Here is a 26,298-nt window from a genome sequence, read left to right as displayed (position 1 = left end):
CCCTCTCCCGCTCCTCTCCCCCTCTCCTCTCCACCTCTCCTCTCCCCCTCTCCTCTCCCCCCTCTCCTCTCCACCTCTCCTCTCCACCTCTCCTTTCTCGCCTCAAAGAAGATGAAATAAATGAAGAGTTTTGTGGCGAAGCTTCAGTCCGCGCTGCAACACTCTCCACCACCACACCACTGGCCATAACTACTGACTCTATCAGACAGTCAGTCAGTGTGTGTGTGTATGTGTGTAATGTTTATTTTCAACACACTTCACATCCTCTCTAGCCCCCATACACTGCCTATTCATAATCCACGCCATGAGAGATTAGCCTATAGCTACTATATTCAACTATCTAGAGTGTGTGTGTGCTTGTGAGACTGTGTGTATTCCAGTCCTCCCAAAAATGGTCACACACCCACATTGTATGAGAGGGCTCCTTTGAGAAATGTGTTTCCCATGTTCTCACTGTGTAAAAATGTAGCTATCGCTAGCCCTTGAAGAACAGCAGTTCTGTCCACATTACATTGAGCAGGGATCATTTTGTGTGTTTATGTGTGTGCGCACATGCTTGTGCGTGTGTGTGTCTGGGTTGGAGTGTATGTTTAGGTCTTAAATAGTCAATGTCTTTATAGAGCCCTGATGAAAACATGGAAATACTATTTACTGATGGCTAACTGTTCAGAGCAAGAGGTCAAATTCAGTGTGTGTGTGTGTGTCTGTGTGTGTGTGTATATATATATATATAGCTATGTTTAGATGTACATGTCATACTGTAGTTATATCAGAGCCTGGATGAGTGGAGGCCCAGCCTGGTTAATGGCTTAGTTAATGGAATGTGATGTATTGCCATGGCTCTGGTGTCAGGGGAAAGGCTGTGTTTGTGTGTGTTGTATTTGTGTACTCCCGTGTTTTAGAAGGAAAGGAACTAAAATGGCATTTTGAGTGTCTATCGTGTTTCTGTCCAATTCCACCTCAGTCTGTGGCGTTTGGATTAACAGTTGAAGTCTATCAGCGTGTCTCAGTTCCCTCAGTCTCGGTTCCCTCAGTCTCTGTTCCCTCAGTCTCGGTTCCCTCAGTCTCTGTTCCCTCAGTCTCTGTTCCCTCAGTCTCGGTTCCCTCAATCTCTGTTCCCTCAGTCTCGGTTCCCTCAGTCTCTGTTCCCTCAGTCTCGGTTCCCTCAGTCTCGGTTCCCTCAGTCTCAGTTCCCTCAGTCTCTGTTCCCTCTGTTTCAGTTCCCTCAGTCTCAGTTCCTTCACTCTCTGTTCCATCAGTCTCGGTTCCCTCTGTCTCAGTTCCCTCTGTCTTGGTTCCCTCTGTCTTGGTTCCCTCTGTCTCGGTTCCCTCTGTCTCGGTTTCCTCTCTATCACTGGAGAACCGGAACCGTGGATTTTTCACTGAACGGGTGTTCACGGTTCAACCGCTGCCAACGACAACCGCTAGGAACAGCCAACAGCGGTCACAGTCGACCAAACAAAACGGAGAAGTGGTAATCTGTGAGCCTGCTTCATCCCTGAGAGGGTGTGTGTGCGTGTGTACAGGGTGAGGTCAGTGTGTAAATATAGCCCTGTCTCTCTGCTCTCTCTCTGATGTCCAGACAGTCTGTATCTGACAAGGAAAAATGCTGCAGTCTTGTTGTTTTGGTCAAAACACGACAGAAGAGGAGGAGAAAGAGGGAGGAGGAGAAAGAGGGAGGAGAGAAAGAGGAGGAGAGAAAGAGGAGGAGAGAAAGAGGAGGAGAGAAAGAGGAGGAGAGAAAGAGGAGGAGGAGAGAAAGAGGAGGAGAGAAAGAGGAGGAGAGAAAGAGGAGGGGAGAAAGAGGAGGAGAGAAAGAGGAGGAGAGAAAGAGGGAGGAGAGAAAGAGGAGGAGAGAAAGAGGAGGAGAGTGGGGAGGGTAAATACTTCCAGTGCTCACTAAAAATAGAGGTTCAGTCAAAAAAATAGAAAAGAAAAGTCCTGCTAAAAATCACTGCTCCATAGCAGCCATCTGGATGAAATGTGCACCTTTTAGATGGGGCCTGGGAAAGTTAACTTAGTGTGTGTGTGTCTCTCTCTCTCTTTTTCTCTCTCTCTCTCTCTCTCTCTCTCTCTCGCTCTCTCTCTCTCTCTCTCTCTCTCTCTCTCTCTCTCGCTCTCTCTCTCTTGTAAGTCATAATTAGCTGGAAGTCATAGTTTTCTCTAAGTCATGGTTTGGATTGTCCCAGGACTGTCTGGTCTAGATTAAGGCTCTAGTCAGGTTCAGCATGTTCACAGCGCTGCCAGTCCTCACTGACTCACTCCTCACCCTGGCCGTGCCTGCACTGAGGGACAAAGAGAGAGGAGGGGGAAGGGAATGGGATGGAGGGATGAGAGAGCATGGGGCTGGGATTGAGGGATGAGAGAGCATGGGGCTTGGATGGAGGGATGAGAGAGCATGGGGCTGGGATGGAGGGATGATGAGAGAGCATGGGGCTGGGATGGAGGGATGAGAGAGCATGGGGCTGGGATGGAGGGATGAGAGAGCATGGGGCTGGGATGGAGGGATGAGAGAGCATGGGGCTGGGATTGAGGGATGAGAGAGCATGGGGCTTGGATGGAGGGATGAGAGAGCATGAGGCTGGGATGGAGGGATGAAAGAGCATGAGGCTGGGATGGAGGGATGAGAGAGCATGGGGCTGGGATGGAGGGATGAGAGAGCATGGGGCTGGGATGGAGGGATGAGAGAGCATGAGGCTGGGATGGAGGGATGAGAGAGCATGGGGCTGGGATGGAGGGATGAGAGAGCATGAGGCTGGGATGGAGGGATCTCTCTTTCCTGTCTCTCTCTTTCCTGTCTCTCTCTTTCCCGTCTCTCTCTTTCCCGTCTCTCTCTCTCCTGTGTCTCCTATGTCTCTCCCGTCTCTCTCCTCACTCTCTTTCCCATCTCTCTCTTTCCTGTCGCTCTCTCTCCTGTATCTCTTCCGTGTGTCTCCTATGTCTCTCCCGTCTCTCTCCTCACACTCTTTCCTGTCTCTCTCTTTCCCATCTCTCTCTTTCCTGTCGCTCTCTCTCCTGTATCTCTTCTGTGTGTCTCCTATGTCTCTCCCGTCTCTCTCCTCACTCTCTTTCCAGTCTCTCTCTTTCCCGTCTCTCTCTTTCCTGTCGCTCTCTCTCCTGTATCTCTTCTGTGTGTCTCCTATGTCTCTCTCTTTCCCGTCTCTCTCTTTCCTGTCGATCTCTCTCCTGTGCATCTCCTATGACTCTCCCCTGTCTCTCTAGTCTCTCTTTCACATCTCTCTCTTTCCTGTCTCTCTCCTGTGTCTCTTCTGTGTCTCCTATGTCTCTCTCTCCCCTGTCGCTCTCATTACTGTCTCTCTCCTCTCTCTTTCTCCTGTCTATCTTGCTCTCTCTCCTGTCTCTCTCTCTCGTCAAATTCAGATTCAGATTGCTTTATTGGTATGAAATACAATTTGTAGATATTGCCAAAGCAGTATAGTAGTACAGTAGTACAGTAGTACTACTATTCATAAATACAGTGCAATGCAATGAGGGTGATGCAATACAGTTCATTTAAGAAGTAATAATAATGGTACATACAGTTGAGGTCGGAAGTCTACAAACACCTTAGCCAAATACGTTTAAACTCAGTTTTTCACAATTCCTGACATTTAATTCTAGTAAAATTCCCTGTCTTAGTTCAGTTAGGATCACCACTTTATTTTAAGAATGTGTGAAATGTCAGAATAATAGTTGAGTTAACATTGCCAAAGCAAGTGACGTAGATAATTAACAAATGTTAAATAAACAGTAAAAATGAACAGTAAACATTACACTCACAGAAGTTCCAAAAGAATAAAGGCATTCAAATGTCATATTTAGGGTTTGCAAAGGGTTTGAATTTTTCTGTTAATTTCAGACATTTTCATGGGAAGTTAAGGGGAATTTTGAGGGATTTTGCTTAAATTCATCAAATAAGTTAGTGAACCATTTTTGTGGGATACACAAAAGGCAATTCTAGGTCTTGTGGCATATTTTGGTTAAACTATCCCCAAATTGATGGAATTGCAACCCTCTGCAAGCACAGTGCATTCTTCCATCACATGTACAGATGATTCTCAAGATCTTGCACACTAATGAGATGCTACTGAGCCCACACTACTACACTGTCTGAGCTAAGGACTACATGCTTTCTGGTTTTGATTACAATACTGGGTGGGGTGAATATATTTTACATGACATGCATGATTTTGTGTTAACTAGTAAATAGTAGCCTACAGCAAAGTGTGTTTAAATCATTTCTAACTTGTTAACAATTTCTGCTAATTCGTTTTTGCTACCAAGTGGGTTTTAGCTAGCTTGAGCCTGCTAACTGAGGAGTCTTAATTCACCTGTTTCCATACATGTTTCATTTGAAAACATGTATCTTACAAAGGAGTTGTTTTATCTAACTACTTAACTATTTATCTGTACATGGAATTGTATTTCAAATCAAATGTATTTATATAACTATTCTTACATCAGCTGATATGTCAAAGTGCTGTACAGAAACCCAGCCTAAAACCCCAAACAGCAAGCAATGCAGGTGTAGAAGCACGGTATATATATTTTTTTTTACAATTATTTTCTAACCTTTACAGGAAAATGCCATGGGCACTATCTGATGTGTGGAGACATTTCACTGCAGCTAATGTAGAATGAAAAGCTGTGTACATTTGCTAATACTGTGCAAAATCATATTTGAAAATTGCAACAAAGATACAGAATCATCTGGCCAAGTGCATAAAGTTCCCTCAGTGCTCACAACAAGCAACCTCTGAAAAAAGTCCCTCTACTTCTATTCGAGGTGAAAAAGATGACTCTAACACCTTATCGATAGCAACAGCTCATGGTCCTCCTGGAATCAGAAGTTTTTTTTACTCAATGGGGGAACGTAGTGAGAGAATGTCTTTCTCCTCTCTCTCCTGTCTTTCTGTCCGGTCTCTCTCCAGTCTTTCTCCTCTCTCTCCTGTCTTTCTCTCCAGTCTCTCTCCAGTCTTTCTCCTCTCTCTCCTGTCTTTCTCTCCAGTCTCCCTCCTGTCTTTCTCCTCTCTCTCATGTCTTTCTCTCCGGTCTCTCTCCAGTCTTTCTCCTCTCTCTCCTGTCTTTCTCTCCGGTCTCTCTCCAGTCTTTCTCCTCTCTCTCCTGTCTTTCTCTCCGGTCTCTTTCCTGTCTTTCTCTCCAGTCTCTCTCCAGTCTTTCTCCTCTCTCTCCAGTGTTTCTCTTCTCTCTCCTGTCTTTCTCTCCGGTCTCTCTCCAGTCTTTCTCCTCTCTCTCCTGTCTTTCTCTCTGGTCTCTCTCCAGTCTTTCTCTTCTCTCTCCTGTCTTTCTCTCCGGTCTCTCTCCAGTCTTTCTCTTCTCTCTCCTGTCTTTCTCTCCGGTCTCTCTCCAGTCTTTCTCCTCTCTCCTGTCTTTCTCTCCGGTCTTTCTCCAGTCTTTCTCTCCGGTCTCTCTCCAGTCTTTCTCCTCTCTCTCCTGTCTTTCTCTCCGGTCTCTCTCCAGTCTTTCTCCTTCTCTCTCCAGTCTTTCTCTTCTCTCTCCTGTCTTTCTCTCCGGTCTCTCTCCAGTCTTTCTCCTCTCTCCTGTCTTTCTCTCTGGTCTTTCTCCAGTCTTTCTCTCCGGTCTCTCTCCAGTCTTTCTCCTCTCTCTCCTGTCTTTCTCTCTGGTCTCTTTCCTGTCTTTCTCTCCGGTCTCTCTCCAGTCTTTCTCTCCGGTCTCTTTCCTGTCTTTCTCTCCGGTCTCTCTCCAGTCTTTCTCTCCGGTCTCTTTCCTGTCTTTCTCTCCGGTCTCTCTCCAGTCTTTCTCCTCTCTTTCCTGTCTTTGTCTCCAGTCTCTCTCCAGTCTTTCTCCTCTCTCTCCTGTCTTTCTCTCCAGTCTCTCTCCAGTCTTTCTCCTCTCTCTCCTGTCTTTCTCTCCAGTCTCCCTCCTGTCTTTCTCCTCTCTCTCATGTCTTTCTCTCCGGTCTCTCTCCAGTCTTTCTCCTCTCTCTCCTGTCTTTCTCTCCGGTCTCTCTCCAGTCTTTCTCCTCTCTGTCTCCTGTCTTTTGCCCTCAATCAGAATTGTTCAAAGTAACCTATCTCTGACTGTCTGGTTTGAAAAGCTATATAATTATTATTAAAGAACAGTCAATGATGGTGTTTAGACCTGATCAGTGCTTATGGTGGATCATGGTATGGACTATGTTCTATAGAGGCAATACATCAGAGTGGCTATACATGTATGACTGAGCTTTCTGGGAAATAGAACCCACCTGAGGGAGTGGAACCTATACCAAATATGAGGAATTCTTGGAATATCAGCATATCTATTTGATGGTAGAATTTGCCCTCAAAGGGGTTCCTGACTTTTCCATACACGATAAATGACATGGTGTATACATGAAGGGAAGGGGGGATACCTAGTCAGCTGTACAACTGAATGCATTCAACTGAAATGTTGAATCAGAGCGGTGCAGGTATAGAGAGTGGGCTCTGTGTCTCACTGGCTAAACACTGCCTAACATGTTTTTAAACCATTTTAAATGACTCTGTTAGGACTAGGACTAAATATATAAATATGACATGACTTAGTAGTCATGTAGTGGCTAGGCAGGGTGGCCAAGTCATCATAAAATCCGTTGCTTTGTCCTTTATAATGATCTATTGTATGGATGTTTATTAAAGCTCTGAATTTCTCCAGGTGCTTTGCATATCTACATGGTTACAAGCTCACCTGACACAGCCCTTAGGATGACAACTGTACTGAGTGAGTGAGTGAGTGAGTGAGTGAGTGAGTGAGTAGGGTGGGTGTGTGGTTTGTGTGGTTTGTGTGTGTATCACTGTTTTTAATCCAGCTAGTTGAGCACGGGAAGAACCACCAGACAAAGAACAACTGTCGGACATGTCCGCTCCACTCTATTCTTCAGTTGGATCACTCACTCACTCACGCATGCACACTCACTCACTCACTCACGCATGCACACTCACGCACGCACACTCACTCACGCATGCACACTCACTCACGCACGCACGCACACTCACTCACTCACGCATGCACACTCACTCACTCACTCACTCACTCACTCACACATGCACACTCACTCACTCACGCACATCAGAAACGCAGCACTTACTCCTTATCCCATCTTTATTGACTCTTTGTGCCAAATATGCTCATCTTTTCAATACCTGTATGTCACTGAGAACACATTGTCCTGCCAAGACTGGACCAGTCTACTCCTCTCTCCCAGCCCTAGTGTATCACTTCACCCTGGTTCACCTTAGCCTGGTCCCAGATCTCTTTGTGCTGTCTTGCCAATTCCTATGGTCATTGTCACACCAGCAATCATAGGAGTTGGCCAGACTGCACAAACAACTCTGGTCCCAGGCTATGTGTGGGCCTGTGTGAAAACGCTTGATTGACAGCTGCTAATTGCAGTCATGACTCACTCCATTCAGCAGAGAATCTGGTTCCAGACCGGTTTGGATTCAGGACCTAGAGAGTTAGTGAGCATACTATATAGGGACTGCCTCTTGTGCTGGAAATATATGGGAAAGCAGCAATGATTGATGCAGGATACATTTCTGTACAGCATGTAAAGTGCCCTGACTTAGGTAGAATATGAGGTCTTAACCCCCTTCCTACTCACATATGACTTATGCCTGCTGGGGGGGGGGGGGGGGGGGTAAAGAGAGCAGCACAGTGTTTCTCTACAGTATACTAGGAGGAGGTTATCAGGCCTGGGTCATATGATATTTCAGCTATTGAGGCCCTGGCTCCATGACTCCATTTTGTAGCTGTAATTTTAATACTATTTGCCTAATCTGGGTACAAGATGGCGGCCGCTGATTGCAGGCGTATCCAGGAAACGGTTGCCATGATGGATGTCGGTCCGCAGGTTCGTGCTGATAACAGTAACGTATGACGTCCATTAGGCTTGAGCTAGAACATGCTTTTAGCTGGCAACGTTGGTAAGAGTGTGTGTGTGTGTGTGTGTGTGTGTGTGTGTGTGTGTGTGTGTGTGTGTGTGTGTGTGTGTGTGTGTGTGTGTGTGTGTGTGTGTGTGTGTGTGTGTGTGTGTGTGTGTGTGTGTGTGTGTGTGTGTGAGTGCGCGTGCGTGCGTGCGTGAGTGCGCGTGCGTGTGTCAGTATGAGTGATTTTGTAAAGTTAAGTCTTTAATCTTAGTCTCCTATCAGTAGTTAGGGGTGGAGCTGGCAGGCTGGGGCTGCATCTGTTATGATCCAAGACTTTTCAAAATAACTTTATTGGTACCTAGTGCTCTGGGAAAGGAAATGTAAGGCCCTGGGACCATATTCCTTCATGACAAATGTATGTAAATATGGATTATTTATCACAAAACGGATAGGTTTGAAGTCAATGTCTCAATAATAATACAAACTCTATACGGTTTCAGGTAGATTATAAAGTTATATAGGCCTTCCTTTGCACAGGATCCATTTTCACAGTTGTGAAGTGATAGATACACTCTCCAGAAACCCAGACCCTTAGTGGATGATGTAACTGTGAGTGAGATGACTTTCTGGCAGAGTAAAGTTAGGCAGCAGTAAGGCTGAATACTGGTGTTATGAGATGGGAGAGAGGCCAGCATCTCTCTCCACCACACTGGTGTTATGAGATGGGAGAGAGGCCAGCATCTCTCTCTACCACACTGGTGTTATGAGATGGGAGAGAGGCCAGCATCTCTCTCCACCACACTGGTGTTATGAGATGGGAGAGAGGCCAGCATCTCTCTCTACCACACTGGTGTTATGAGATGGGAGAGAGGCCAGCATCTCTCTCCACCACACTGGTGTTATGAGATGGGAGAGAGTCTAGCAGTCTTTCAGCTGTGTGTGTGTGTGTGTGTGTGTGTGTGTGTGTGTGTGTGTGGGTGTGGGTGTGTGTGGGTGTGGGTGTGTGTGTGTGGGTGGGTGGGTGGGTGGGTGGGTGGGTGGGTTGGTGTAGAGGGGAGGAGGGGTGGAGGGGTAGAGGTTTGGCCAGACCCAGGGTGGGTGTAGAGGGGAGGAGGTATAGAGGGGTGGAGGGGTAGAGGTTTGGCCAGAGCTAGGGTGGGTGTAGAGGGGTGGAGGTTGAGGGGTAGAGGTTTGGCCAGAGCTAGGGTGGGTGTAGAGGGGAGGAGGTGTGGAGGGGTAGAGGTTTGGCCAGAGCTAGGGTGGGTGTAGAGGGGAGGAGGTATAGAGGGGTGGAGGGGTAGAGGTTTGGCCAGAGCTAGGGTGGGTGTAGAGGGGAGGAGGTATAGAGGGGTGGAGGGGTAGAGGTTTGGCCAGAGCTAGGGTGGGTGTAGAGGGGTGGAGGTTGAGGGGTAGAGGTTTGGCCAGAGCTAGGGTGAGTGCAGAGGGGTGGAGGTTGAGGGGTAGAGGTTTGGCCAGAGCTAGGGTTTGTGTAGAGGGGTGGAGGTTGAGGGGTAGAGGTTTGGCCAGAGCTAAGGTGGGTGTAGAGGGGAGGAGGTGGAGTTCGGGGAATGGTCAAGTCATGTGCACAGGAAAGAGAGCTCTGTGTGAACCTTACAGCAGTTTATCAGCCAGCTAATGATGCACATCAACCCTGAGAGAGGGGGGGTGGAGGAAGTGGGGAAGGAGACGCAGGCAGGCGTACACGTTAGCATATTTATTACTTATCCTGGTACAGCACATCACTCAACTCCTGTAGTAAACATTTTCTCTGGCTGAGAGACACACTGACCTTCATTCCCAAAGTACATCATCACAGACACACACATATAATCATCACACACATTCAGTTCACTCTGTTCTACATTTATCAATAGAGCCCAGAGGGGAAGGAACAGTACTGTGAATTAGCGCTTTCATTTGGATTCAAAATAAGCCACCAGTCAAATGATCAAAAAACTATTACTGCATTGATGTCACTGTGTTTGATACTTTAGTCTTTCCTGTGATAATAATGTATTCTAGCCACATGAGGATGGAGATTTCTGGTCATTTGGCCACAGTCCCGATTCCTTAAAATGTGGCAGACTTAGTCAGGAACTCGCTTCCTGTTGCTGATGATATTCCCAATCAAACAAGGGTCTGAGTCATTCAACACTGAAATCAATGAATGTGCATTACACACACACACACACACACACACACACACACACACACACACACACACACACACACACACACACACACACACACACACACACACAGTTCACGGAAGAACAGAGAAATTGGACAGAAGCATACCCTGATGTATAGATTAACCAGTCTGTCAATCATACACAGATATTCTCTGATTGGCTGGTCTCTAGTGTGGCAGTCTGGGAAGGCCATTAGGGGTCACAGGGTGAGAGGTCAGGAGTTAGGCTCAGGGGACCTATCAGCCCAGTAGCCAGGTGACCCCAAACGTGCCCCAGACACAGCCGCCTCCGAACCCCAGGGGAATTATGGGTCATGAACATTCCATCATCACCGCTGAGGAGGGACAGTGTTGACACTCAACGTCCCACCTCCCTACACACACATGCATGCACACCTCACAGGGGGCATCTGACACACACACACACACACACACACACACACACACACACACAGAGAGAGAGAGAGAGAGAGAGAGAGAGAGAGAACTACTGGGAAACGGCAATGGTTTATTGAGACTGAGCATCTAATACGAGACAGAGACGGTTTAGTCTCTTCTCCAGGTGTGAGTGCATGTGTGGCTGTTATCTCATTCTGGTAGTGATTTATACACGGTGTGGCGGTCTGTTATCTCATTCTGGTAGTGATGGTCTGTTATCTCATTCTGGTAGTGATGGTCTGTTATCTCATTCTGGTAGTGATTTATACACGGTGTGGCGGTCTGTTATCTCATTCTGGTAGTGATGGTCTGTTATCTCATTCTGGTAGTGATGGTCTGTTATCTCATTCTGGTAGTGATTTATACACGGTGTGGCGGTCTGTTATCTCATTCTGGTAGTGATGGTCTGTTATCTCATTCTGGTAGTGATGGTCTGTTATCTCATTCTGGTAGTGATGGTCTGTTATCTCATTCTGGTAGTGATTTATACACAGTGTGGTGGTCTGTTATCTCATTCTGGTAGTGATTTATACATGGTGTGGCGGTCTGTTATCTCATTCTGGTAGTGATTTATACACAGTGTGATGGTCTGTTATCTCATTCTGGTAGTGATGGTCTGTTATCTCATTCTGGTAGTGATGGTCTGTTATCTCATTCTGGTAGTGATTTATACATGGTGTGGCAGTCTGTTATCTCATTCTGGTAGTGATGGTCTGTTATCTCATTCTGGTAGTGGTGGTCTGTTATCTCATTCTGGTAGTGATTTATACACAGTGTGGTGGTCTGTTATCTCATTCTGGTAGTGATGGTCTGTTATCTCATTCTGGTAGTGATTTATACACAGTGTGGTGGTCTGTTATCTCATTCTGGTAGTGATGGTCTGTTATCTCATTCTGGTAGTGATTTATACACAGTGTGGTGGTCTGTTATCTCATTCTGGTAGTGATTTATACACAGTGTGGTGGTCTGTTATCTCATTCTGGTAGTGATGGTCTGTTATCTCATTCTGGTAGTGATTTATACACAGTGTGGTGGTCTGTTATCTCATTCTGGTAGTGATTTATACACAGTGTGGTGGTCTGTTATCTCATTCTGGTAGTGATGGTCTGTTATCTCATTCTGGTAGTGATTATACACAGTGTGGTGGTCTGTTATCTCATTCTGGTAGTGATTTATACACAGTGTGGTGGTCTGTTATCTCATTCCGGTAGTGATTTATACACAGTGTGGTGGTCTGTTATCTCATTCTGGTAGTGATTTATACACGGTGTGGCGGTCTGTTATCTCATTCTGGTAGTGATTTATACACAGTGTGGTGGTCTGTTATCTCATTCTGGTAGTGATGGTCTGTTATCTCATTCAGGTAGTGATTTATACACAGTGTGATGGTCTGTTATCTCATTCTGGTAGTGATTTATACACAGTGTGGTGGTCTGTTATCTCATTCTGGAAGTGATTTATACACAGTGTGGTGGTCTGTTATCTCATTCTGGTAGTGATTTATACACAGTGTGGTGGTCTGTTATCTCATTCTGGTAGTGATTTATACACGGTGTGGCGGTCTGTTATCTCATTCTGGTAGTGATTTATACACAGTGTGGTGGTCTGTTATCTCATTCTGGTAGTGATGGTCTGTTATCTCATTCAGGTAGTGATTTATACACAGTGTGGTGGTCTGTTATCTCATTCTGGTAGTGATTTATACACAGTGTGGTGGTCTGTTATCTCATTCTGGTAGTGATTTATACACGGTGTGGCGGTCTGTTATCTCATTCTGGTAGTGATTTATACACAGTGTGGTGGTCTGTTATCTCATTCTGGTAGTGATGGTCTGTTATCTCATTCTGGTAGTGATGGTCTGTTATCTCATTCTGGTAGTGATGGTCTGTTATCTCATTCTGGTAGTGATTTATACACAGTGTGGTGGTCTGTTATCTCATTCTGGTAGTGATGGTCTGTTATCTCATTCTAGTAGTGATGGTCTGTTATCTCATTCTGGTAGTGATTTATACACGGTGTGGCGGTCTGTTATCTCATTCTGGTAGTGATGGTCTGTTATCTCATTCTGGTAGTGATGGTCTGTTATCTCATTCTGGTAGTGATGGTCTGTTATCTCATTCTGGTAGTGATTTATACACAGTGTGGTGGTCTGTTATCTCATTCTGGTAGTGATTTATACATGGTGTGGCGGTCTGTTATCTCATTCTGGTAGTGATTTATACACAGTGTGATGGTCTGTTATCTCATTCTGGTAGTGATGGTCTGTTATCTCATTCTGGTAGTGATGGTCTGTTATCTCATTCTGGTAGTGATTTATACATGGTGTGGCAGTCTGTTATCTCATTCTGGTAGTGATGGTCTGTTATCTCATTCTGGTAGTGGTGGTCTGTTATCTCATTCTGGTAGTGATTTATACACAGTGTGGTGGTCTGTTATCTCATTCTGGTAGTGATGGTCTGTTATCTCATTCTGGTAGTGATTTATACACAGTGTGGTGGTCTGTTATCTCATTCTGGTAGTGATGGTCTGTTATCTCATTCTGGTAGTGATTTATACACAGTGTGGTGGTCTGTTATCTCATTCTGGTAGTGATTTATACACAGTGTGGTGGTCTGTTATCTCATTCTGGTAGTGATGGTCTGTTATCTCATTCTGGTAGTGATTTATACACAGTGTGGTGGTCTGTTATCTCATTCTGGTAGTGATTTATACACAGTGTGGTGGTCTGTTATCTCATTCTGGTAGTGATGGTCTGTTATCTCATTCTGGTAGTGATTTATACACAGTGTGGTGGTCTGTTATCTCATTCTGGTAGTGATTTATACACAGTGTGGTGGTCTGTTATCTCATTCTGGTAGTGATTTATACACAGTGTGGTGGTCTGTTATCTCATTCTGGTAGTGATTTATACACGGTGTGGCGGTCTGTTATCTCATTCTGGTAGTGATTTATACACAGTGTGGTGGTCTGTTATCTCATTCTGGTAGTGATGGTCTGTTATCTCATTCAGGTAGTGATTTATACACAGTGTGGTGGTCTGTTATCTCATTCTGGTAGTGATTTATACACAGTGTGGTGGTCTGTTATCTCATTCTGGTAGTGATTTATACACGGTGTGGCGGTCTGTTATCTCATTCTGGTAGTGATTTATACACAGTGTGGTGGTCTGTTATCTCATTCTGGTAGTGATGGTCTGTTATCTCATTCTGGTAGTGATGGTCTGTTATCTCATTCTGGTAGTGATGGTCTGTTATCTCATTCTGGTAGTGATTTATACACAGTGTGGTGGTCTGTTATCTCATTCTGGTAGTGATGGTCTGTTATCTCATTCAGGTAGTGATGGTCTGTTATCTCATTCTGGTAGTGATGGTCTGTTATCTCATTCTGGTAGTGATTTATACACAGTGTGGTGGTCTGTTATCTCATTCTGGTAGTGATGGTCTGTTATCTCATTCTGGTAGTGATGGTCTGTTATCTCATTCTGGTAGTGATGGTCTTATCTCATTCAGGTAGTGATGGTCTGTTATCTCATTCTGGTAGTGATGGTCTGTTATCTCATTCAGGTAGTGATGGTCTGTTATCTCATTCTGGTAGTGATGGTCTGTTATCTCATTCTGGTAGTGATTTATACACAGTGTGGTGGTCTGTTATCTCATTCTGGTAGTGATGGTCTGTTATCTCATTCTGGTAGTGATGGTCTGTTATCTCATTCTGGTAGTGATTTATACACCGTGTGGTGGTCTGTTATCTCATTCTGGTAGTGATTTATACACAGTGTGGTGGTCTGTTATCTCATTCTGGTAGTGATGGTCTGTTATCTCATTCAGGTAGTGATGGTCTGTTATCTCATTCTGGTAGTGATGGTCTGTTATCTCATTCTGGTAGTGATTTATACACAGTGTGGTGGTCTGTTATCTCATTCTGGTAGTGATTTATACACAGTGTGGTGGTCTGTTATCTCATTCTGGTAGTGATTTATACACGGTGTGGCGGTCTGTTATCTCATTCTGGTAGTGATTTATACACAGTGTGGTGGTCTGTTATCTCATTCTGGTAGTGATGGTCTGTTATCTCATTCTGGTAGTGATGGTCTGTTATCTCATTCTGGTAGTGATTTATACACAGTGTGGTGGTCTGTTATCTCATTCTGGTAGTGATGGTCTGTTATCTCATTCTGGTAGTGATGGTCTGTTATCTCATTCTGGTAGTGATTTATACACGGTGTGGCGGTCTGTTATCTCATTCTGGTAGTGATGGTCTGTTATCTCATTCTGGTAGTGATGGTCTGTTATCTCATTCTGGTAGTGATGGTCTGTTATCTCATTCTGGTAGTGATTTATACACAGTGTGGTGGTCTGTTATCTCATTCTGGTAGTGATTTATACATGGTGTGGCGGTCTGTTATCTCATTCTGGTAGTGATTTATACACAGTGTGATGGTCTGTTATCTCATTCTGGTAGTGATGGTCTGTTATCTCATTCTGGTAGTGATGGTCTGTTATCTCATTCTGGTAGTGATTTATACATGGTGTGGCAGTCTGTTATCTCATTCTGGTAGTGATGGTCTGTTATCTCATTCTGGTAGTGGTGGTCTGTTATCTCATTCTGGTAGTGATTTATACACAGTGTGGTGGTCTGTTATCTCATTCTGGTAGTGATGGTCTGTTATCTCATTCTGGTAGTGATTTATACACAGTGTGGTGGTCTGTTATCTCATTCTGGTAGTGATGGTCTGTTATCTCATTCTGGTAGTGATTTATACACAGTGTGGTGGTCTGTTATCTCATTCTGGTAGTGATTTATACACAGTGTGGTGGTCTGTTATCTCATTCTGGTAGTGATGGTCTGTTATCTCATTCTGGTAGTGATTTATACACAGTGTGGTGGTCTGTTATCTCATTCTGGTAGTGATTTATACACAGTGTGGTGGTCTGTTATCTCATTCTGGTAGTGATTTATACACAGTGTGGTGGTCTGTTATCTCATTCTGGTAGTGATGGTCTGTTATCTCATTCTGGTAGTGATTTATACACAGTGTGGTGGTCTGTTATCTCATTCTGGTAGTGATTTATACACAGTGTGGTGGTCTGTTATCTCATTCTGGTAGTGATTTATACACAGTGTGGTGGTCTGTTATCTCATTCTGGTAGTGATTTATACACGGTGTGGGCGGTCTGTTATCTCATTCTGGTAGTGATTTATACACAGTGTGGTGGTCTGTTATCTCATTCTGGTAGTGATGGTCTGTTATCTCATTCAGGTAGTGATTTATACACAGTGTGGTGGTCTGTTATCTCATTCTGGTAGTGATTTATACACAGTGTGGTGGTCTGTTATCTCATTCTGGTAGTGATTTATACACGGTGTGGCGGTCTGTTATCTCATTCTGGTAGTGATTTATACACAGTGTGGTGGTCTGTTATCTCATTCTGGTAGTGATGGTCTGTTATCTCATTCTGGTAGTGATGGTCTGTTATCTCATTCTGGTAGTGATGGTCTGTTATCTCATTCTGGTAGTGATTTATACACAGTGTGGTGGTCTGTTATCTCATTCTGGTAGTGATGGTCTGTTATCTCATTCAGGTAGTGATGGTCTGTTATCTCATTCTGGTAGTGATGGTCTGTTATCTCATTCTGGTAGTGATTTATACACAGTGTGGTGGTCTGTTATCTCATTCTGGTAGTGATGGTCTGTTATCTCATTCTGGTAGTGATGGTCTGTTATCTCATTCTGGTAGTGATGGTCTTATCTCATTCAGGTAGTGATGGTCTGTTATCTCATTCTGGTAGTGATGGTCTGTTATCTCATTCTGGTAGTGATTTATACACAGTGTGGTGGTCTGTTATCTCATTCTGGTAGTGATGGTCTGTTATCTCATTCTGGTAGTGATGGTCTGTTATCTCATTCAGGTAGTGATGGTCTGTTATCTCATTCTGGTAGTGATGGTCTGTTATCTCATTCTGGTAGTGATTTATACACAGTGTGGTGGTCTGTTATCTCATTCTGGTAGTGATGGTCTGTTATCTCATTCTGGTAGTGATGGTCTGTTATCTCATTCTGGTAGTGATGGTCTGTTATCTCATTCTGGTAGTGATTTATACACAGTGTGGTGGTCTGTTATCTCATTCTGGTAGTGATGGTCTGTTATCTCATTCTGGTAGTGATGGTCTGTTATCTCATTCTGGTAGTGATTGTCTGTTATCTCATTCTGGTAGTGATTTATACACAGTGTGGTGGTCTGTTATCTCATTCTGGTAGTGATTTATACACAGTGTTGGTCTGTTATCTCATTCTGGTAGTGATTTATACACAGTGTGGTGGTCTGTTATCTCATTCTGGTAGTGATTTATACACGGTGTGGCGGTCTGTTATCTCATTCTGGTAGTGATGGTCTGTTATCTCATTCTGGTAGTGATGGTCTGTTATCTCATTCTGGTAGTGATGGTCTGTTATCTCATTCTGGTAGTGATTTATACACAGTGTGGTTGTCTGTTATCTCATTCTGGTAGTGATTTATACATGGTGTGGCGGTCTGTTATCTCATTCTGGTAGTGATTTATACACAGTGTGATGGTCTGTTATCTCATTCTGGTAGTGATGGTCTGTTATCTCATTCTGGTAGTGATTTATACACAGTGTGGTGGTCTGTTATCTCATTCTGGTAGTGATGGTCTGTTATCTCATTCTGGTAGTGATGGTCTGTTATCTCATTCTGGTAGTGATTTATACACCGTGTGGTGGTCTGTTATCTCATTCTGGTAGTGATTTATACACAGTGTGGTGGTCTGTTATCTCATTTTGGTAGTGATGGTCTGTTATCTCATTCAGGTAGTGATGGTCTGTTATCTCATTCTGGTAGTGATGGTCTGTTATCTCATTCTGGTAGTGATTTATACACAGTGTGGTGGTCTGTTATCTCATTCTGGTAGTGATGGTCTGTTATCTCATTCTGGTAGTGATGGTCTGTTATCTCATTCTGGTAGTGATTTATACACCGTGTGGTGGTCTGTTATCTCATTCTGGTAGTGATTTATACACAGTGTGGTGGTCTGTTATCTCATTCTGGTAGTGATGGTCTGTTATCTCATTCAGGTAGTGATGGTCTGTTATCTCATTCTGGTAGTGATTTATACATGGTGTGGCGGTCTGTTATCTCATTCTGGTAGTGATTTATACACAGTGTGATGGTCTGTTATCTCATTCTGGTAGTGATGGTCTGTTATCTCATTCTGGTAGTGATGGTCTGTTATCTCATTCTGGTAGTGATTTATACATGGTGTGGCAGTCTGTTATCTCATTCTGGTAGTGATGGTCTGTTATCTCATTCTGGTAGTGGTGGTCTGTTATCTCATTCTGGTAGTGATTTATACACAGTGTGGTGGTCTGTTATCTCATTCTGGTAGTGATGGTCTGTTATCTCATTCTGGTAGTGATTTATACACAGTGTGGTGGTCTGTTATCTCATTCTGGTAGTGATGGTCTGTTATCTCATTCTGGTAGTGATTTATACACAGTGTGGTGGTCTGTTATCTCATTCTGGTAGTGATTTATACACAGTGTGGTGGTCTGTTATCTCATTCTGGTAGTGATGGTCTGTTATCTCATTCTGGTAGTGATTTATACACAGTGTGGTGGTCTGTTATCTCATTCTGGTAGTGATTTATACACAGTGTGGTGGTCTGTTATCTCATTCTGGTAGTGATGGTCTGTTATCTCATTCTGGTAGTGATTTATACACAGTGTGGTGGTCTGTTATCTCATTCTGGTAGTGATTTATACACAGTGTGGTGGTCTGTTATCTCATTCTGGTAGTGATTTATACACAGTGTGGTGGTCTGTTATCTCATTCTGGTAGTGATTTATACACGGTGTGGCGGTCTGTTATCTCATTCTGGTAGTGATTTATACACAGTGTGGTGGTCTGTTATCTCATTCTGGTAGTGATGGTCTGTTATCTCATTCAGGTAGTGATTTATACACAGTGTGGTGGTCTGTTATCTCATTCTGGTAGTGATTTATACACAGTGTGGTGGTCTGTTATCTCATTCTGGTAGTGATTTATACACGGTGTGGCGGTCTGTTATCTCATTCTGGTAGTGATTTATACACAGTGTGGTGGTCTGTTATCTCATTCTGGTAGTGATGGTCTGTTATCTCATTCAGGTAGTGATGGTCTGTTATCTCATTCTGGTAGTGATGGTCTGTTATCTCATTCTGGTAGTGATTTATACACAGTGTGGTGGTCTGTTATCTCATTCTGGTAGTGATGGTCTGTTATCTCATTCTGGTAGTGATGGTCTGTTATCTCATTCTGGTAGTGATGGTCTTATCTCATTCAGGTAGTGATGGTCTGTTATCTCATTCTGGTAGTGATGGTCTGTTATCTCATTCTGGTAGTGATTTATACACAGTGTGGTGGTCTGTTATCTCATTCTGGTAGTGATGGTCTGTTATCTCATTCTGGTAGTGATGGTCTGTTATCTCATTCAGGTAGTGATGGTCTGTTATCTCATTCTGGTAGTGATGGTCTGTTATCTCATTCTGGTAGTGATTTATACACAGTGTGGTGGTCTGTTATCTCATTCTGGTAGTGATGGTCTGTTATCTCATTCTGGTAGTGATGGTCTGTTATCTCATTCTGGTAGTGATGGTCTGTTATCTCATTCTGGTAGTGATTTATACACAGTGTGGTGGTCTGTTATCTCATTCTGGTAGTGATGGTCTGTTATCTCATTCTGGTAGTGATGGTCTGTTATCTCATTCTGGTAGTGATGGTCTGTTATCTCATTCTGGTAGTGATTTATACACAGTGTGGTGGTCTGTTATCTCATTCTGGTAGTGATTTATACACAGTGTTGGTCTGTTATCTCATTCTGGTAGTGATTTATACACAGTGTGGTGGTCTGTTATCTCATTCTGGTAGTGATTTATACACGGTGTGGCGGTCTGTTATCTCATTCTGGTAGTGATGGTCTGTTATCTCATTCTGGTAGTGATGGTCTGTTATCTCATTCTGGTAGTGATGGTCTGTTATCTCATTCTGGTAGTGATTTATACACAGTGTGGTTGTCTGTTATCTCATTCTGGTAGTGATTTATACATGGTGTGGCGGTCTGTTATCTCATTCTGGTAGTGATTTATACACAGTGTGATGGTCTGTTATCTCATTCTGGTAGTGATGGTCTGTTATCTCATTCTGGTAGTGATTTATACACAGTGTGGTGGTCTGTTATCTCATTCTGGTAGTGATGGTCTGTTATCTCATTCTGGTAGTGATGGTCTGTTATCTCATTCTGGTAGTGATTTATACACCGTGTGGTGGTCTGTTATCTCATTCTGGTAGTGATTTATACACAGTGTGGTGGTCTGTTATCTCATTTTGGTAGTGATGGTCTGTTATCTCATTCAGGTAGTGATGGTCTGTTATCTCATTCTGGTAGTGATGGTCTGTTATCTCATTCTGGTAGTGATTTATACACAGTGTGGTGGTCTGTTATCTCATTCTGGTAGTGATGGTCTGTTATCTCATTCTGGTAGTGATGGTCTGTTATCTCATTCTGGTAGTGATTATACACCGTGTGGTGGTCTGTTATCTCATTCTGGTAGTGATTTATACACAGTGTGGTGGTCTGTTATCTCATTCTGGTAGTGATGGTCTGTTATCTCATTCAGGTAGTGATGGTCTGTTATCTCATTCTGGTAGTGATGGTCTGTTATCTCATTCTGGTAGTGATTTATACACAGTGTGGTGGTCTGTTATCTCATTCTGGTAGTGATTTATACACAGTGTGGTGGTCTGTTATCTCATTCTGGTAGTGATTTATACACCGTGTGGTGGTCTGTTATCTCATTCTGGTAGTGATTTATACACGGTGTGGCGGTCTGTTATCTCATTCTGGTAGTGATGGTCTGTTATCTCATTCTGGTAGTGATGGTCTGTTATCTCATTCTGGTAGTGATTTATACACAGTGTGGTGGTCTGTTATCTCATTCTGGTAGTGATTTATACATGGTGTGGCGGTCTGTTATCTCATTCTGGTAGTGATTTATACACAGTGTGATGGTCTGTTATCTCATTCTGGTAGTGATGGTCTGTTATCTCATTCTGGTAGTGATTTATACACAGTGTGGTGGTCTGTTATCTCATTCTGGTAGTGATGGTCTGTTATCTCATTCTGGTAGTGATTTATACACAGTGTGGTGGTCTTATCTCATTCTGGTAGTGATTTATACACAGTGTGGTGGTCTGTTATCTCATTCTGGTAGTGATTTATACACAGTGTGGTGGTCTGTTATCTCATTCTGGTAGTGATTTATACACAGTGTGGTGGTCTGTTATCTCATTCTGGTAGTGATTTATACACGGTGTGGCAGTCTGTTATCTCATTCTGGTAGTGATGGTCTGTTATCTCATTCTGGTAGTGATGGTCTGTTATCTCATTCTGGTAGTGATGGTCTGTTATCTCATTCTGGTAGTGATTTATACACAGTGTGGTGGTCTGTTATCTCATTCTGGTAGTGATTTATACATGGTGTGGCGGTCTGTTATCTCATTCTGGTAGTGATTTATACACAGTGTGATGGTCTGTTATCTCATTCTGGTAGTGATGGTCTGTTATCTCATTCTGGTAGTGATTTATACACAGTGTGGTGGTCTTATCTCATTCTGGTAGTGATTTATACATGGTGTGGCGGTCTGTTATCTCATTCTGGTAGTGATTTATACACAGTGTGGTGGTCTGTTATCTCATTCTGGTAGTAGTTTATACACAGTGTGGTGGTCTGTTATCTCATTCTGGTAGTGATGGTCTGTTATCTCATTCTGGTAGTGATTTATACACGGTGTGGCGGTCTGTTATCTCATTCTGGTAGTGATGGTCTGTTATCTCATTCTGGTAGTGATGGTCTGTTATCTCATTCTGGTAGTGATTTATACACGGTGTGAGAATTTGAGCAGAGGGAGAAGAGATCAAATGTGTGGAGCGAGATGGCCAACTGCTGCTGTGTCCAACTGCACCGCATTAAACGTGCTGATGGGCTTATTACACACACACACACACACACACACACACACACACACACACACACACACACACACACACACACACACACACACACACACACACACACACACACACACACACACACAGCTACAGCCCATAAAGCATGCTGATGTGCTCTTCAGAGAGCAGTGTTGAGAGGAGAAACAGAGAGATGCAGGAGTGTTAGTCAGCTAAGTAGGAATCTGGACCCACACCAGCCAACTCCAGCCACTCACACACACACACCTACAGTACCTAGTCTACCGTCTGGAATTCAGCTCTAAGCATCAGGAATCAGAGGAATCTCACTGAATTTCTGAAGGGTGTGTGTGAATACATCAGTCCGTCCGTGTGTGCATATTTTGCGTGTGTGTGTGTGTTTCTCCCTCCCTGTAATCAGGGTGGACGTGTTAGGGGTCAACTGATCTGACCTCTTGGCTCAAGTTCACCATAAATATTATGGAATCATCATCTGTATAGACCGTCTCTGACTGTCTCTCAAATGGCACCCTATTCCCTTTATAGTGCACTACTACCCATAGGCCCTGGTCAAAAATAGTTCACTATAAAGGGAATAGAGTGCCATTTGGGATGCACTTCTGACTGTTTAATATAGTGCAGCTCAGACCCAGGACTATCAGCTTTCATCTGGGAGATATAGACTAATAATAATTGTGCTCTGTATGGACCAGATCAGGGCTTGGAGATCAAGTCTGACACAACAACAAGTCAAGATTGTTGATCTTACTGTTTTTATCCCTGTAGAGCAACATCATCTCAGAAAGTAGGTCTGTTTGAAAGTGAACATTATATGGGAGTCTGTCTGTCTGTCTGTCTGTGAACATAAAAATAAATACTATGCAAGCGTTGTGCGTGTGTGTAAGACAATTAGAATACTATGCGAAAGTGTGTTTGAATGATAAAATACTATGTGAGAGTGTGTGTGCCAGTGCAAAGGGCCTCTGGGAGCTCTCTCTCCTCCTTTCCCACGGTACGTGCCCCATGAGCCTTTGCAGTGACGTCAGGACAGAGGTATGGTTGGTGCGGACGCCCCTCTCTGAGGTCACAGGTTCACTTCCTTTCTGTCAGATACAGGAACATGTTGGTTCTACTCCAATCTGTGTGACCAATCACGTGTCACTCTCTGTTTGTCTCTGATCTAGCAGTGATTTGTTTAACCTCTCCTCCCTCTCTCTCCATCTCTCTCTCTTTCTCTTTCTCTCTTCCCTTTCTCTCTATCTCTCTCTCCCTCCCCCTCTCTATCTCTCTCTCCCTATCTCTCTCTCTCCCCATCTCCATCTCTCTCCCTCTCTCTCTCTCTCTCTCTCTCTCTCTCCTCTCTCTCTCTCCTCTCTCTCTCTCCCATCTCTCTCTCTCTCCCCCATCTCTCTCTCTCTCTCCATCTCTCTCTCTCTCCATCTCTCTCTCACTCTTTCTCTCTTTCTCTCTCTCTCTCTCAGGCTATGTGGCTGATGCTTCAGCAGGAGGAGCCAGAGGACCTTGTCATAGCGACGGGGGAGGTCCATAGTGTCAGGGAGTTTGTGGAGAAGTCCTTCAAACATGTGGGCAAGACCATTGTGTGAGTATATTCAGATCATTCTTACAGAGATGTTGTAGTACAGACAGATCATTCTTACAGAGATGTAGTACAGGTAGATCATTCAGACAGAGATGATGTAGTACAGGCAGATCATTCAGACAGAGATGTTGTAGTACAGGCAGATCATTCTTACAGAGATGTTGTAGTACAGACAGATCATTCAGACAGAGATGTTGTAGTACAGACAGATCATTCAGACAGAGATGTTGTAGTACAGGCAGATCATTCAGACAGAGATGTTGTAGTACAGGTAGATCATTCAGACAGAGATGTTGTAGTACAGGTAGATCATTCAGACAGAGATGTTGTAGTACAGGTAGATCATTCAGACAGAGATGTTGTAGTACAGGTAGATCATTCAGACAGAGATGTTGTAGTACAGGATTAGATCATTCAGACGAGAGTGTTGTAGTACAGGTAGATCATTCAGACAGAGATGTTGTAGTACAGGTAGATCATTCAGACAGAGATGTTGTAGTACAGGTAGATCATTCAGACAGAGATGTTGTAGTAAAGGCTGGTCATTCAGACAGAGATGTTGTAGTACAGGCTGGTCATTCAGACAGAGATGTTGTAGTACAGGCTGGTCATTCAGACAGATGTCAGTGACATGTTTTGTCTGCTACAGACACCGAAAGGAAGGAAAATCTATAGAGGGCGAAGAAGAGGTAGACCCCAGGACAGCTGTGGTTTATGAGTTGCCCTTCACTCAATTTACTGATGAACATCTCCCTTTCTCTCTCACTCTCTCTCTTTCTCTCCCTCCATTTCTCTTTCTGTCCCTCCATTCCTCTCTCTCTTTCTCTCCCTCCATTCCTGTTTCTGTCCCTCAATTCCTCTCTCTCTTTCTCTCCCTTCATTCCTCTTTATGTCCCTCCATTCCTCTCTCTTTGTCTCCTCCATTCCTCTTTCTGTCCCTCCATTCCTCTCTCTTTGTCTCCCTCCATTCCTCTCTCTTTGTCTCCCTCCATTCCTCTTTCTGTCCCTCCATTCCTCTCTCTTTGTCTCCCCCCCCTCTTTCTCTCCCTCCATTCCTCTTTCTCTCCCTCCATTCCTGTTTCTCTCCCTCCATTCCTCTCTTTGTCTCCCTCCATTCCTCTCTCTTGTCTCCCTCCATTCCTCTTTCTGTCCCTCCATTCCTCTCTCTTTGTCTCCCTCCATTCCTCTTTCTGTCCCTCCATTCCTCTCTCTCTCTTTCTCTCCCTCCATTCCTCTTTCTGTCCCTCCATTCCTCTCTCTTTGTCTCCCTCCATTCCTCTTTCTCTCCCTCCATTCCTCTTTCTCTCCCTCCATTCCTCTTTCTGTCCCTCCATTCCTCTTTCTGTCCTCCATTCCTCTCTCTTTGTATCCCTCCATTCCTCTCTCTTTGTCTCCCTCCATTCCTCCCCCCTCTTTCTCTCCCTCCATTCCTCCATTCCTCCCCATCTCTTTCTCTCCCTCCATTCCTCCCCTCTCTTTCTTCTCTCCCGCCATTCCTCCCCCTCTCTTTCTCCTCCCTCCATTCCTCCCCTCTCTTTCTCTCCCTCCATTCCTCCCCCCTCTCTTTGTCTCCCTCCATTCCTCTCCCCTCTCTTTCTCTCCCTCCATTCCTCCCCCTCTCTTTCTCTCCCTCCATTCATCCCCCTCTCTTTCTCTCCCTCCATTCATTCCCCCTCTCTTTCTCTCCCTCCATTCCTCCCCCTCTCTTTGTCTCCCTCCATTCCTCCCCCCTCTTTGTCTCCCTCCATTCCTCCCCCTCTCTTTTTGTCTCCCTCCATTCCTCCCCCTCTCTTTCTCTCCCTCCATTCCTCCCCCGCTCTTTGTCTCTCTCCATTCCTCTTTCTCTCCCTCCATTCCTCCCCCTCTCTTTGTCTCTCTCCATTCCTCCCCCTCTCTTTCCTCTCCCTCCATTCCTCTCTCCCTTTGGTCTCCCCCCCATTCCTCTCTCTTGTCTCCTTCCATTCCCCTCTCTCTTTGTCTCCCTCCATTCCTCTTTCTGTCCCTCCATTCCCCTCTCTCTTTGTCTCCCTCCATTCCTCCCTCTCTCTTTCTCTCCCTCCATTCCTCCCGCTCTCTTTCTCTCCCTCCATTCCTCTTCTGTCCCTCCATCCCTCTCTCTTTCTCTCCCTCCATTCCTCCCCTCTCTTTCTCTCCCTCCATTCCTCCCCTCTCTTTGTCTCCCTCCATTCCTCCCCCTCTCTTTGTCTCCCTCCATTCCTCCCCCTCTCTTTGTCTTCCCTCCATTCCTCCCCCTCCTCTTTGTCTCCCTCCATTCCTCCCCCTCTCTTTGTCTCCCTCCATTCCTCCCCCTCTCTTTCTCTCCCTCCATTCCCCCCCTCTCTTTCTCTCCCTCCATTCCTCCCCTCTCTTTTCTCTCCCTCCATCCTCCCCTCTCTTTCTCTCCCTCCATTCCTCCCCCTCTCTTTCTCTTCCTCCATTCCTCCCTCTCTCTTTGTCTCCCTCCATTCCTCCCCCTCTCTTTCTCTCCCTCCATTCCTCCCCCTATCTTTGTCTCCCTCCATTCCTCCCCTCTCTTTCTCTCCCTCCATTCCTCCCCCTCTCTTTCTCTCCCTCCATTCCTCCCCCTCCTTGTCTCTCTCTCCATTCCTCTTTCTCTCCTCCATTCTCCCCCTCTCTTTCTCTCCCTCCATTCCTCCCCCTCTCTTTCTCTCCCTCCATTCCTCTCTCCCTTTGTCTCCCCCCATTCCTCTCTCTTTGTCTCCTTCCATTCCCCTCTCTCTTTGTCTCCCTCCATTCCTCTTTCTGTCCCTCTATTCCTCTCTCTTTCTCTCCCTCCATTCCTCCCCCCTCTCTTTCTCTCCCTCCATTCCTCCCCCTCTCTTTGTCTCCCTGCCATTCCTCTTTCTGTCCCTCCATGCCTCTCTCTCTTTGTCTCCCTCCATTCCTCTTCTGTCCCTCCATTCTTCTCTCTTGTCTCCCCCCCTCTCTTTTCTCTCCCTCCAGTCCTCTTTCTCTCCCTCCATTCCTGTTTCTCTCTCTCCCTCCATTCCTCTCTCTTTGTCTCCCTCCATTCCTCTTTCTGTCCCTCCATTCCTCTCTCTTTGTCTCCCTCCATTCCTCTTTCTGTCCCTCCATTCCTCTCTCTTTGGTCTCCCTCCATTCCTCTTCGTGTCCCTCCATTCCTGTTTCTCTCCCTCCATTCCTCTCTCTTTGTC

The 26,298-nt window shown here is 44.7% G+C and overlaps 1 protein-coding gene across 1 annotated transcript in view; it reads left to right on the top strand.

Moving 5' to 3' along the window:
- gmds (GDP-mannose 4,6-dehydratase) overlaps positions 1-26,298 on the top strand; it is a gene marked incomplete in the record, with an annotated part of 237,298 nt that overhangs the window by 156,234 nt on the left and 54,766 nt on the right. Inside the window, 1 exon segment of the mRNA XM_031785750.1 lies at positions 23,004-23,122. Within this exon segment, the coding sequence (XP_031641610.1) occupies positions 23,004-23,122 (119 nt within the window).

Source organism: Oncorhynchus kisutch, linkage group LG13, assembly GCF_002021735.2.
Source record: "Oncorhynchus kisutch isolate 150728-3 linkage group LG13, Okis_V2, whole genome shotgun sequence".
NCBI lineage: Eukaryota > Metazoa > Chordata > Actinopteri > Salmoniformes > Salmonidae > Oncorhynchus > Oncorhynchus kisutch.
The sequence above is the reverse complement of the archived record's forward strand: the minus strand, read 5'-3'. Positions and strand labels throughout refer to the sequence as shown.